Raw genomic sequence first — 15005 nt, 5'->3', positions numbered from 1 at the left:
TTACATATCAATCAAGTTTAAAGTTATTAGAAGGAAGTAAATAATAAAGATGAGTGAAAAAAATGAGATATATACATTTAAAAAAACGATAGAAAAGATAGGGGCTTCTGGGTACTCAGGTAACCATCCAAATCTTGATTTATGCTCAGATCATGATCTCATGGTTCATGGGACCTAGCTTTGCAATGGACTCTCTGCTGACAACGAGGAGCCTGCTTGGGGATTCTCTCTCCCTCTTTCTCTGCTCCATCCCCGGCTCATGCTCTCTCTCTCTCTCTGGAAGGAAAAGACATTAAAAAACATTAGAAAAGATAGAGGAAACTAAGAACAGTTTATTTCAAATGATAAGCAAAATTGACAAGCCTTTAGTCAGACTTTTCAAGAAAAGAAGAGAGGAGGGCACTGGGTGGCTCAGTCAGTTGAGTGTCCCAATTCAGGTCAGGTCATCATCTCCTGGTTCCTGAGTTGGAACCCCACACTGGGCTCCCTGCTGTCAGCCTGTCAGTGGAGAGTCCACATTCATCCTCTCTGCCCTTCCCCCACCTGTGCTCTCTCAAAAATATTAAAGAGAAAGAGAGAGGGAGAGAGGGCCCAAATAAAACCACAAACAGAGAAGTTGCAACTGATAATGAAATTGAGGGACATTTTTAAACAGTTACTCTCATTAAAAAATATTTTAATGTTTATTTTTGAGAGAGAGAGAGAGACAGAGCATGAGCAGGAAAGGGGCAGAGACGGGGAGTCACAGGGGCTTCAGGGGGGCTTCAGGCTCTGAGCTATCAGCACAGAACCCAACATGAGGCTTACAGGAACTATGAGATCATGACCTGAGGCCAAAGCAGACGCTTAACTGACTGAGCCACCCAGGCACTGAAACTGACGGACATTTTAGCAAATAATCAGCCTATAATCATAAACCTTTTCAAGGTCATGAAATTCAATAGCAAACGTAGATGATAAATGTAGATATGGAGAACTAAATGCAATGGTTGATTCTGAACTGGATCCTTTTGCTATAAAGTGCCAATATTGTGATGAAGGGGAAATTTGAATGAAATCTGAGGATTAGGTAATAGTAATAGTAATGTACCACTATTTCCTGATTTTGAAGGGTCTGCTTAAGGAGAATTCATTTCTATGTAAGAATTATACATTAAAATATTAACATTACCTTTGGCAATTATTCTTTGTTAAATTTTTTAAATATTTATTCATTTATGAGAGACAGTGTTAGCAGGGTAGAGGAAGAGAAAAAGGGAGACATAGAATTTGAAGACAGGATCTAGTCTCTGAGCTGTCATCCCAGAGCCTGACGTGGGGCTCAAACTTGAGCTGTGATATCATGGCCTCAGTGGAAGTCAGATGCTTAACTGACTGAGCCATTCAGGTGTTTTTGGCAATTATTCTTTTTTTTTAATTTTTTTTATTTTTGAGAGATAGAGAGAGACAGCGTGAGCAGGGAGGGTCAGAAAGAGAGGGAGATACAGAGTCTGAAGCAGGCTCCAGGCTATGAGCTAGCTGTCAGTAAAGAGCCCGACATGGGACTCAAACCCACGAACCGTGAGATCATGACCTGAGCTGAAGCCAGACGCTTAACCGACTGAGCCACCCCGGTGCCCCTTGGCAATTATTCCTAACTGTTTCAGGAAACAAAATTTATTCTTTAAACTGTATTGTATTATTTATCTAAGATTTAGATTGTTACAAAATTAAAGAAAAACCCATTAAGCAGTACATTTACAAATGTACAAATATAGAATAAAAAAGAATCTGGGGCTTATTGATTTTATATACTCAAAGTTGATATATTTTACTTGATTGATTTTGATACCAAATCAAATAACCTTGATTTTTCATTAGCATAATCAACCATCTTCAGTATACAGAACTTTCCTAATACATTTCATTTTTATAAGTTAATTATTACTTATGTTGACAATAAAAATGAAAATAAATTTTTGTGTGTGAAGCACTGTTAAGGGTTTTTAATATATTTGAACTCATACCATTTTAACTTCATCTATGTGGTAGAGGTCTATTATATGGAATTATAGTACAAATGGACTTACTGCTTTTATTTACAGTTTTTATTAAAAAATAAAATTACATGAAACTAATATGACACTGTATGTTAAGTAACTGGTATTTAAATAAAAACTTAAGGAAAAAAAGTATTTATCCTCCTTGGCTTTTCTGTAAATGAAGTGTAGAATTCCTAGTACTATGTTGAAGAGGGTTTCTTTGAAACTGATTTTATTCCCTTTGTCTGAAGAATATAATTTATTTTTAGACATTCCCATGGTGTGAAGTTTTTTAGCAGTTGCAGCATGGTTGAATTTAAACGTATGGCTTCACAGCCTGAATTTGAATGTCTTCAGAATCAAATACGTTCAGAAGTGTCTTACCCAAGTAAGCATACACTCTGTGGCAATGGTATTTTGGAACCGCTTGAGGAATGTGATTGTGGTAGTTCAAAGGTTAGTAACAAACATTAATAGCTTATCCAAATATTTTTCCTTGGGGGCACCTGGGTGGCTCAGTGGTTATATGCCTGTTTCATGGTTTCATGTTTTGTGGGTTCAGGCCCTGTGCTGGGATCTAGGCTGACAGCTCTGAGCCTGGAACCTGCTTCAGATTCTGTGTCTCCCTCTCTCTACCTCTCCCTGGCTCATGCTGTGTCCCTCTCTGTCTTAAAAATAAATAAACATTTAAAAGATTTTTTAAAGATTTTTATTTGTGTTTCTTATATAAACTTATAGATGTGATATGAAAAGGAAGGACTTTTTCTTTCTTTTGTCTTCCATTGCATTATCTTTTTTATATTATTGAAATATAATTATCATACAATGTTATAATAGTTTCAGGTGTCCAAAATATTGTACAACACAGCATTAATTTTTTATTAAATACATTTTTTTTAATTGTGAAACAATCATAAAGTTTAGAAGTTTCAAATGTTATACCAAAAAAAAACTTGTTTCCTGAATCATTTGAAAATAAGTTGCTTACTTGACTGATGATCCATCTTCCTTGAATACATTAGTGTTTATTTACTACAAACAAAAACATTCTCCTACATAACTAAAATAAAACCATTAGATTAGGAAATTGGCATTCATACATTATTGCTACCTAATTTTCAGACTCTGTTCTTTCTTTTTTTAATAGTTTATCTTCAAATTGGTTTCCATATAACACCAGTGCTCTTCCCCACAAGTGCCCTTTTCCATTACTACCACCTCCCTTTCACCTCCCCCTCCTCCTTCAACCCTCAGTTCATTTTCAGTATTCAGTAGTCTCTCAGGTTTTGTATTTATCTCTCTCCCCCTTCCCCTCCCCATGGTCCTCCATTAGGTTTCTCCTGTTAGACCTATGAGTGCAAACATATGGTATCTGTCCTTCTCTGCCTGACTTACTTCGCTTAGCATGACGCCCTTGAGGTCCATCCACTTTACTACAAATGGCCAGATTTTATTCTTTCTCATTGTCATGTAATACTCCATTGTGTGTATATATATATATATATATATATATATATACCACATCTTGATCCATTCATCAGGTGATGGACATTTAGGCTCTTTCATGATTTGTCTATTGTTGAGAGTGCTGCTATGAACATTGGGGTACATATGCCCCTATGCATCAGCACTTCTGTATCCCTTGGATAAATCCCTAGTAGTGCTTTTGCTGGATCATAGGGGAGTTCCACTGATAGTTTTTTGAGGAACCTCCACACTGTTTTCCAGAGTGGCTGCACCAGTTTACAATCCCACCAACAGTGTAGGAGGGTGCCCGTCTGTCCACACCCTCGCCAGCATCTATAGTCTCCTGATTTGTTCATTTTAGCCACTCTGACTGGCGTGAGGTGGTATCTCAGTGTGGTTTTGATTTGTGTTTCCCTGATGATGAGTGATACTGAGCATCGTTTCATGTGCCTGTATGCCATCTGGATGTCCTCTTTGGAAAAGTGTCTGTTTATCTCTTCTGCCCATTTCTTCATTGGATTATTCATTTTTCGGGTGTGGAGTTTGGTGAGTTCCTTGTAGATTTTGGATTCTAGCCCATTATCTGATATGTCATTTGCAACTATCTTTTCCCATTCCTTCAGTTGCCTATTAGTTTTCTTGATTGTTTCCTTTGCAGTACAGAAGCTTTTTATCTTGATGAGGTCCCAATAGTTCATTTTTGCTTTCATTTCCCTTGCCTTTGGGGATGTGTCAAGTAGGAAATTGCTGCGGTTGAGGTCAAGGAGGCTGTTTCCTACTTTCTTCTTGAGGAGGGTTTTGGTGGTTTCCTGTCTCACATTCAGGTCCTTCAGCCATTTTGAGTTAATTTTTGTGTATGGTGTAAGAAAGTGGTCTAGTTTCATTCTTCTACATGTTGCTGTCCAGTTCTCCCGGCACCAGTCTCCAAAGAGGCAGTCTTTTTTCCATAGGTTACTCTTTCCTGCTTTGTCAAAAATTAATTGGCCATACATCTGTGGGCCCAGCTCTGGGTTCTCTATTCTATTCCATTGGTCTATGTGTCTGTTTTTGTGCCAATACCATACTGTCTTGATGATGACAGCTTTGTAGTAGAGGCTAAAGTCTAGGACTGTGATGCCTCCTCTTTTGGTTTTCTTCTTCAATATTACTTTGGCTATTCAGGGTCACTGAAACATACATTAGTACAATAAATTGTTAGGGGGTGCCTGGGTGGCTCTGTGGGTTGAGCATCCAACTCTTGATTTAAACTCAGGTTTTATTCTCAGGGTTGTGGGATTGAGTACCATGTTGAGTTCTGCACTAAGTGTGAAAAGCCTGCTTAAGGTTTTCTCTCTCTCTGCCCCTCTCCCCTGCTTTTCCTCTCTCTTTCAATCATCATCATCATCATCATCATCATCATCATCATCATCATCGTCTTATTATTATTATTATTATTTAGAAATGTCTATTTTGTCACATTCACAAAATTTATATAGTCCCAAAATTATATCTTGAGGAGAATTGAGATGGCAAAGTATGTTTAGATTTACAGTGTTAAATTTATAAACACAAAGCAGATTGACAGAAATTGCATTTGAGATGCCTAGGTGGCTCAGCCACTAAGTGTCCAACTTGATTTCGGCTCAGGTCATGGTTTCATGGATGTGAGATCAAGCCCTTGGTCAGTCTCTGCATTGAGCACGAGCTCACTTGGGATTCTCTCTCTCTCTCTCTCTCTCTCTCTCTCTCTCTCTCTCTCTCTCTCCCCTCTCTCTGCCCCTCCTCCTTCTTTCAAATAAACAAACCTTAAAAAAACAAATTAAAATTTAAATTCAACAGTTTATTTTGTGACCATGGAACCACAAATAATTCCATTACCATTCTTTTCCCTGTACTGGGAATATATTAAGTTTAAAAGAAGTGGTGTTAAAAATAAATACAGAAATAAAAATCATACTATGATTGTAATTAACTAAGAGACACACTATAGTATATTTTTACATTAAATAAAATTATTTACTAATTGAAAACTCCTATTATTTAACTTAGTTGTATTTACTTTTAGGCATGCAAATTTAAAAAATGCTGTGATCCTGAACGTTGTACTTTGATTGGACCTGCAGAGTGTGGCACTGGACCATGCTGTAATAAAAATACTTGTCGGGTAAGCTTTCAAAATATTTTGGTACATTTTTTTCATGATTTTTTTTCTGTCTTTGTGCATTCACTTTTTATTTTTTTACACAACTTTTAAATACTGTGTGTAACTTTAGATACCTTGTTGTGTGCGCCTGTAGGCGCACAGAAGCAAGGACGTGAGGATAAGGGAATGAGGAAAAGAAGAGAGAGAGTCAAAGGATGGGGACGGGAGGAGCAACATGAGTGGTGCCCATGTTGCCGCTTTTTTCCTCACAAGCAAGTAGTTTTATACAGACAGCCACAGCTGGAAACAATCCCGGAAGATTGCCAAAGCTTGAAGCACAATCAACATTCCAACTCAAGAAGCATGAAGGTCATTTGTACAATTAACATCTTAACTCAAGTAATCTAATCCTAGAGAAACTGGGGGCAGCTGCAAGGATTGTAAGGGCATAGAGAACCTTTGCTCAGTTGCACTCTCCCTACTGTCTCCTTGCTGCTGCTTCCCACAACACCTGATTCATACACAGTTGACTTCAAAATCCAGAAGCTATCATTAGATTTTTTTCAACCTCCTCCTTATCTTTACCTTCACTGTATTGTTTCAATCTCTACTCAAGATACATCCAATTATTCAATACCAATTCCAATTATTTGGATGCTATTGATTCCTTTTGGTTGTATCTGAGGTCACACCTGAATGTCGGTCCTCATGACAAAAGAACTTATGACAAATTTAAAAATAAGCCATCTGACAAAGTCGATGTACAATGTTTGAATAAACAGCAATAATAAATAAAAATTTCATTTTAAGAATAGCAAAAAAAAAGAGTCCATGTAGAATAGTCAGCAACATGTAGCATGTCTAATACTGAAGTTAGCTTTGCAAATACACCTGGATACTGAAGTGGATTGAATCCTTGACTTTCCTTGGGAAGTTTCCCATTCAGTTTTCCTTTATAGCCACACCTGAAAAGAGACTGAGTAAGATTTGTCTTTTGGGGATTGCTTCATTGTGTCACTTTTAGATGTCAATAACAATCATAAAAACTCTTTAATTAGAACTCTTGATTGCCAGATTTCAAATGTGCGGATTCTCCATCAATGAAATCTCTCCTAACATAATTCTACTCTGTTCTCTGTGTGTTCTTTTTCATTCTTTGGGCTAGTAATTAAAGCCATTTGTCTTCAAGGAGGCAAGTGCAGAGTTTCCACTACTTAGTAATAAACCTTGTTGCTCTCTCCTTCACCAGAGCACTCATCTTGTCCTTGGTCTCCAAATCAGAAGGATTGAACAATAAGATTTTTCTACGTAGCCCCTTGCCCTTTACCTACATCCCAGAGGGAAGTTCTTTAAGGGGAGTAATTCCTACATTTGGTAGAGTTTTTAAAAAATTAAGGTGAAAATCATGTACCATAAAATTTACCATTTTCAGGTGAACAGTTTAGTGATATTCAGTACATTCACAGTGTTATTCAACTGCCACTTCTATCTAGTTCCAAAACAAGTTCATCACTCGAACAGGAAACTCCTGGGGCATTAAGCACTTGCTCTCCTTTCCTCCCCTCAGTCTTGGCAACCACCAATTTGTTCTGTCTGGAGTAGCCTTGTCTGGTTATTTCATAAGAAGCATAGAATATGTGACCTGTTGTGTCTGGCTTTCTTCACTTAATATGGTGTTGAATGTTCATTCACTTGTAACATAGGTATCAGTGTTCTTTTAAATGGCTGAAAATATTCCATTGCGTGAATATACCACATTTTGTTAATCTATTCATCCATTGATGGACATTTGGGTTTTTTCCAATCTTGAGCTTTTAAGTAAATTCATAATTTAACTTTAAGTAGTTAAAATGTGGTAATAATAGAAATGATAGATCTACACTCTTCTTACATAATTTTTTTACAGTTTAATTTATTACTTTGCAAAAGTAATTCTCTTTCTTTGTCTCACAGATCTCTGTAAAAGGGACTGTATGTCGACAAAGCCAAGATCTGTGTGATTTTCCAGAATTTTGCAACGGAACATCTGAGTTTTGTGTACCTGATGTGACAGCTGCTGATTTACAACCATGCAATAATAACACTGCCTATTGCTTTCAAGGAATATGCCAAGATACAGACAGACAGTGTGCAGAGTTATTTGGAAAATGTAATAGTTATACTTTTTTCTGAAGTTCATTTTTATTATTTGATTTTGTATTTTTTCCAGTAGTTAAGACACAGAGTTATGTTAGTTTCAGGTGTACCATAGTGATTTAACAATTCCAAACAGTAGTCAGTACTCATCATGGTAAGTGTACTCCTTAATCCCCTTTGCCTTTTTCACCCATTCCACCAACCACCTCCTCTAGTTGACTATCATTTGTTCTCTATAGTTAAGAGTTTGTTTCTTCGTTTGTCTTCCTCTCCCTCTTCTTTTTTTCCTTTGCTCATTTGTTTTGCTTCCTAAATTCCACATATGAGTGACATCATATGATATTTGTCTTTTCTGACTGACTTTACTTAGCATTATACTCTTTAGATCCATCCGTATCATTGTGAATGGCAAGATTTCATTCTTTTTTTATGGCTGAATAATCTTCCATTGTATATATACCACTTCTTTATCCATTTATCTATTGATTGGCATTTAGGCTGCTTCCATAATTAGGCTATTGTAAATAATTTTGCTATAAACATAGAGGTACATGTATTTCTTTGAATTAATATTTTGTACTTTTTGGGTAAAGGCCTAATAGTATGATTATTGGATTGTAGGATAGTTCTATTTTTAGCTTTTTGAAGAATCTCCACACTATTTTCCAGAGTGGCTACACTACATCAGTTTGTATTCCCACCAACAGTGCAAGAAGGTTCCTTTTTCTCCACATCCTCATGAACACTTGTTTCTTGTGGTTTTGATTTTAGCTATTCTGATAAGTGTGAAGTAATAATCTCATTGTAGTCCTGACTTACATTTCCCTGATGAGTAGTGATGGTAAGCACCTTTTCATATGTCTTGTTGACCGTCTGTATGTCTTCTTTGGAAAAATGCCTGTTCATAGCCTTTTCCCATTTTTTAATGGATTATTTTCTTTTTGGATATTGTGCTCAGTTTTTAAAATATATTTTGGGTACCAAAACATATTGAATATGTTGTTTGCAAATATCTTCTCCCATTCTATAGGTTGCTTTTTAGTTTTGTTGATTGTTTCCTTCACTGTGGAGAAGCTTTTTTTAATGTGGTCCCAATAGTTTATTTTTGCTTTCATTTCCCTTGCCTCAGGAGACATATATACAAAAATGTTACTATGGCCCATGCCAAGGACATTACTGCCAGTATTCTCAGTGATCGTTATGGTTTCAGGTCTCACATTTAGGTCTTTAATCCATTTTGAATATATTTTTGTGTGGGGCGCAAGTAAGTGATCCTCTTCCTTCCTTCCTTCCTTCCTTCCTTCCTTCCTTCCTTCCTTCCTTCCTTCCTTCCATTTCTTCTTTCTCTTGTGTGTTGCTGCCCAGTTTTTCTGACACCATTTTTCTGACACCATTTGTCCTCTGTCCTTTCCCATTGGATACTCTTCCCTGCTTTATCAAAGACTGACCATATAGCTGTGAGTTCATTTCTGGGTTTTCTGTTCTGTTATATTGATCTATGTCTCTGTTTTTGTGCCAGTATCATACTGTTTGATTACTTCGGCTCTGTAATATAACTTGAAGTCTGGAATTGTGATACCTCTAGGTTTGAGGGTTTTTTTTATTGCTTTGATTATTGGATGTCTTTATGGTTTTCATACAAATTTTAGGATTGTTTGATCTAGTTCTGTGGAAAATGCTGTTGGTATTTTCATAAAGATTGAATTAAGTGTGTCAATTACTTTGGGTATTCCAGACAACTTAACAATATTACTTTTCCAACCCAAAAACATGGGATGTTTTTCCATTTCTTTGTGTCATCTTGAATCTCTTTCATCCGTGTTTGATAGTTTTCAGAGTACCAGGTCTTTCACCTCTTTAAGTTTATTCTTAGATATTTTATTGTTTTTGGTGCAATTACAAATGGGTTGTTTTCTTAATTTCTCTTTCTGCCTCTTGATTAGGAAAGCAATAGGTCTTTGTGTATAGATTTTGTATCCTGTGACTTTACTGACGTCATTTATCAGTTCTAGTAGCTTTTTGGTGGAATCTTCTGAGTTATTTATATATAGTATAATGTCATCTGCAAATAGTGAAATTTTTTCATCTTCCCTATCAATTTTGATGCCACTTATTTCTTTTTGCTTTTTCTGATTGTTGTGGCTAGGGCTTCAATATAATCTAAACCTATTTGTTGAATGTTTGTTGTTGTTGTTTATTTAATTTTGAGACAGAGAGAGCATGAGTAGGGGAGGGGCAGAGAGAGAGGAGACACAGAATCTGTTTAGATGAGTGATCCACTGATTAAGTAGGGTATTAAATTTCCCCACCATTGTATTACTGTCAATTAGTTTCAGCTATTATTTCTTCAAATAAATTTTCTGCTCTCTTTTTTCTCTCTTCTTCCAGGATCTCGACAATGCAAATGTTTATGCTTGATGCAGTCACTAAGTTCCCTCAGACTGTTCTCAGTTTGCATAATTATTTTTACTCCCATGTGTTCAGCTTGATTACTTTCCAGTCCTCCATTTTGCAGGTTGTGAATTCTTTCCTTTGTTTCATCTAGCCTGCTACTTAGTCTATCGGATATATTTTAAATTTCATTTATTTTGCTCTTCATCACTGATTGATTCTTTTTTTATTTCCTTGAGGGTTTTCACTGATGTTCTCTACTCTCTTCTCAAGTGCAGAGAGTATTTCTGTGATTATTACTTTAAATTCTCTATCAGGCATGTTACTTATATCTGTTTTGGTGAGACCTTTTGCTGTGATTTGCTCTTTCATTTGGGACATATTTCTTTAGGACACATTCCTTTGTCTCCTCATTTTGTTTAACTCAGTGTTTGGGTCTCTGTGTTAGGTAAGTCCACTATGTATCTTGCTATTGAAGGAAATGGCCTTATGAAGAAGTAGTCCTTTAGTACCCTGCAGTACATTCTCCCCTGTTCCCCAGGACCTGATGCTTTAGGGAATTTCTCCTACATATGTTGCCTATGCCTTGCCTCTTTTTCCATTAGTACAGTTGTCTGCAGAGGCTCTTTTTTCCTGTTGTGGGCAATGTTTGGTCCATGGCTGGTGCAGCACATTTTATTTATTTATTTATTTATTTATTTATTTTTAAATTTTTAATGTTTATTTATGTTTGAGAGAGACACAGAGACAGAGCACAAGTCGGGGAGGGACAGAGAGATGGAGACACAGAACCTGAAGCAGGCTCTGATCTGTAAGCACAGAGCCAGACGTGGGGCTCAATCTCATAAACTGTGGTGAGATCAATGACCTGAGCTGAAGTCGGATGTTTAACAGACATAGCTACCCAGGCACCCCTGGGAGCAGCACATTTTAACAAAGTGTATGCTGGTCTACTTGAGAGAGACCTACTGCCACCACTGTAGGAACTGAGGTCCCATAAAACATGTGGGTCAGTTGACTAGTTGTTGTTGGGGTTTACATTGGTCTTCTGGGGGAGGGGGCCCACAGCACTGGGACTGAGGCAAGCATGACTTGGGAGGGTTGATCCACTGAAGTGAAGGGGATGGGGTTTGGGGTAAGCAAGTTAGGTAGCAAATGGTGGTACCATGCTATTTCCTGAAGGTGGCCCTGTGTTTATGGTGGGGGGTGGGGGAGGAAAATGGCATCAGCTAGCTCCCTTGTTCTTGGAGGCATTTCCCCATGATCCTTACCTTTCCAGACTATGTTCTAAGATGAGTAAATCACTCTCCCTCCTGTCTGCCCCTGGCAGTTTTCAAACTACTGCTTCCCTGATGTATCTCTCCTGGCTATTTGTCCTGCTATCTAAGAGTAGGGACTCAGCTTCCTAATGATCTCTGGGTCCAACCAGAGCCTAGCCACTGAGTTTTAAAATTCCAGGTTTTGCGGCACCTGGGTGGCTCAGTCGGTTGAGCGTCTGACTTCAGCTCAGGTCATGATCTCACGGTTCGTGGGTTTGAGCCCCACGTCAGGCTCTGTGCTGACAGCTGGCTCAGAGCCCGGAGCCTGCTTCAGATTCTCTCTCTCTCTGACCCTCCCCTGCTCACGCTGTCTCTCTCTCTCTCTCTCTCTCTCTCTCTCTCTCTCTCTCTCTCTCTCAAAAATAAATAAAACTTAAAAAAATTAAATTCTAGGTTTTAAGTCTTGCTGGTTGTAAGAATTCACAAAATGTGGTCCTCTTGCTTTCAAAACCAAATATCATGGGGTTTGTCTTTCCCATGTGGGCTCCTCAGTGGTTCATTCTTAAACTGTATTTTTCTAAAGTCAGTAATCCACCCTGTAACCATGATAAAAGGTATTGTTTGTGTAAATTCAAATTTGAAAATAAAATTGCAAATCAAAACAACTTTGAACTATGCCAACAGGTAGATAGATCTAATAATTAGAGGACAAAAAGAAAAAGATATTCGTCAAATTTCAGGTAATTGATGAAAAATGAATAGAATATTAGAATTATAGGTAAGAGAGTAATGAAAGTTTTATTTCTTAGTCATTTCTGCACTATGCTAGCAATTTTCCTATTCTTAAGTGGGAGTTCTTAATGTCTCTTCTTGTATAGCCAGTAGATGACATGAAAATTTTATAGTATCTGACATTGACTGGACATTGCTGTTGTCTAGATGTCTCTCTATTAATTTACTATACTTTTAGTTGTTAAAGTTTTTTAAAGATGAGTAATTGGAACTTTATTTATATTTTCAGTTGCAAAGGGTTCTACTTCTCTGTGTACACAGGAAGTGAATATTCAAGAAGATGATTTTGGAAACTGTGGAAGAAAGTATTGTAATTTTAAGTGTGTATTTAGAAAATTATAAATTTTCCAGTTTTGTTTGTGTGTTTGTACTGTGAAGAGTTGCTTGATGCAAATGAGAAGTGAATGTATTATATACAGATAAATATTTATGTTGCACGTCCTAAGATTGCTTATGTTCTGAATAGCTTGGTGCTATGATCTGAGTGGACATTTTCAATTACCCTCATATTTGAACTGTTATTTCCATAATATTTTTTGTCCCTAAGTGACAAATGGATAATTGTTTCTCCCTTTTATTTCCAGGGATATCCTTTGTGGAAAGATAGTTTGTCATTGGACACGGTTAGAAGTAATACCATTTAAAAAATTTGATGTTCAGTACACTTACATGGAAGGCCATGTGTGTGTCTCTGCGTATTTAAGAATACCAACAGCACATGTAACAGATGATATTACCTATACTGCAAATGGCACTATGTGTGGTCCAAGTATGGTAAAGAGAAATTTGACTTGATTATATATATGGTGTGTGGATGTCTGTGTGTGTATGTGTGTGCACATGTGCACACATATGAGAGAGAGAGAGAGAGACAAAGACCTTAACCTTTTCTTATATAATTAATATTACAAATTTTGTTACAACATAATGATCATAAGGTTTAAAGTTTAGGATTTCTGTTGGTCAAAAGAGCACTTGCTTCACTATCATTTTGTTTATTATGTATTTTTATATAGGTATTTAAACTTGTTTTCTCCTGGCCTCTTCATTAGGCCAGGATCTGGTCTGCAAAAATTTATATAAACAACAAAAAAGAATCAAATAATACACCAAAAAGTAGGTTAAAACAACCTGAATAATAAGAAAAGCAAAGAAAGCAAAAAAAGCAAAGTATTTAGTCTTTCTATAAATGATAAGAATAATTGTCTTGGTTGTAATGAAAGTAAAACATATTTGTTCATTAGCCAACTTCCCTAATTATTTTTCCAAAAGCATAATAAATACTTATTAAAAATTTGGCCCTCTCACAAGACATAATAATAAAAGGGATCTTAAGCTTTATTTATTTTTAGTTTTCTTAAGCAACTTAAAAAACAATAAATGATTTGTGTCCTAGTACCATTGAAAAGTGAGTTGACTAAGGTAAATCACTACTCAAGCATCTCACATTGAAATTTAGATACTTTACATTGAGATGAAATATTTTAAAAATTGAAAAATTGAGGAAAATGGAAATGAATATTAATGTCAAAATTAGAAAACTTATTTTCACATAAAAATAATGAAATAGTTACAAATGAACACCCTGCTTGCTAACACCCTTATAAAGTACCATGTCATCCCTTTAAATATCATCTAAGGCAAACTGAAACAAATATTTACTATAAATGTGAGAGATTCAATACATAAATTTATCAGCTAATTGAATCATTAATTGATTAGAAAAATCATTCTAATGGCATAAAGGTGGTTAACACACAAAAATAATTTGATCTTTTTTCCCAGATTTTCTGGTACAAGAGCTCCTAAACCCCTTGGAATTTCCCAAGTGATTAGGAAAGCTTTTTTGTTAATCATAAAGAGCTTTTTTCCAATCAAACTGAATCTATGCTAATGAAGTGACAGGATGGAGCCGCTAGATAGATTTAGGATGGAGCTGATCTCCAGTAAGATCAAGTGATTAGAGGGTTGAAACGTTTAGCCTCATCACAACCTTCAGTAAGAGAAGTAGTATGACGAGACTGAACACGAAGAACTTTTGAACAGTGAGATTCAGTGTGCTTCTAGCTTGGTGAAGTAAATACAAAGTAAGTGAACATCCAGTTATTGCTTTTGTCTAATCAAATAGTAGTTGAAAATAATAATTGATGATAGGAAGCATAACTTGTCATCCTAAAACAAGGATAAGTTAGCATGTACTATATGGAAACTGATTTAGAAATGGGTATGGTATCAAAATATATTATTACACATTTTTATTGATTTTTTAAAATTATTTGTTACTATTTTTAATTGACATATAATTGAAATATAACATTAACTTAGTTTTAGATGTACAGCATAGTGGTTCAATATTTGTATATATTGTGAAATGACCACAAGATATCTAGTCAATGTCCATTACTCTATATAGTTATGAATTTTTTATTGTGATGAGAACTTTCAGGACTTATCTCTTAGTAGGTTTCAAATATGCAATACAGTGTTATTAACTGCAGTCACCATACCACTATAACCTCCATGACTTATTTATTTTATAACTGAAAGTTTATAATTTTTGACCCTGTTCACCCATTTTACCTATTTTCCCCAACTCCGACCATTGGCAGCCATCAACCCATTTCTTGCATCTGTGAGCTCCAGTTTTGTTGTTTTTGTTGTTTAAATTACATGTCCACAGTATTTGTGTTTCTCTGTCTGACTTATATCAATCAGCTAATGTTCTCAAGTCCCATTCAAGATTTAATTCCTTTTTGTGAATGAATAATATTCCTTTGTGTATATTTGCTACATTTCCTTTATCCATTCATTCATCAG

General features: G+C 36.1%; 1 protein-coding gene across 8 annotated transcripts in view; it reads left to right on the top strand.

Moving 5' to 3' along the window:
- LOC115289137 (A disintegrin and metallopeptidase domain 3-like) overlaps positions 1-15005 on the top strand; it is an 89444-nt gene that overhangs the window by 52756 nt on the left and 21683 nt on the right. For 7 of the 8 annotated variants that reach the window (XR_003907416.1, XR_003907420.1, XM_029936333.1 and 4 more), the window contains 5 exons: positions 2291-2477; positions 5533-5631; positions 7564-7759; positions 12418-12508; positions 12773-12962. Coding sequence is in view for 6 of the 8 variants with exons in the window: in XM_029936333.1 (XP_029792193.1) it covers positions 2291-2477; positions 5533-5631; positions 7564-7759; positions 12418-12508; positions 12773-12962 (763 nt within the window). In the remaining 2 variants the exon portion in view is untranslated. The remainder of the gene's footprint in view (positions 1-2290; positions 2478-5532; positions 5632-7563; positions 7760-12417; positions 12509-12772; positions 12963-15005) is intronic. The other variant, XM_029936350.1, reaches the window with a different exon arrangement.

Source organism: Suricata suricatta, chromosome 1, assembly GCF_006229205.1.
Source record: "Suricata suricatta isolate VVHF042 chromosome 1, meerkat_22Aug2017_6uvM2_HiC, whole genome shotgun sequence".
Classification (NCBI taxonomy): Eukaryota; Metazoa; Chordata; class Mammalia; order Carnivora; family Herpestidae; genus Suricata; species Suricata suricatta.
This window is presented reverse-complemented; position numbering and strand designations above follow the sequence as displayed.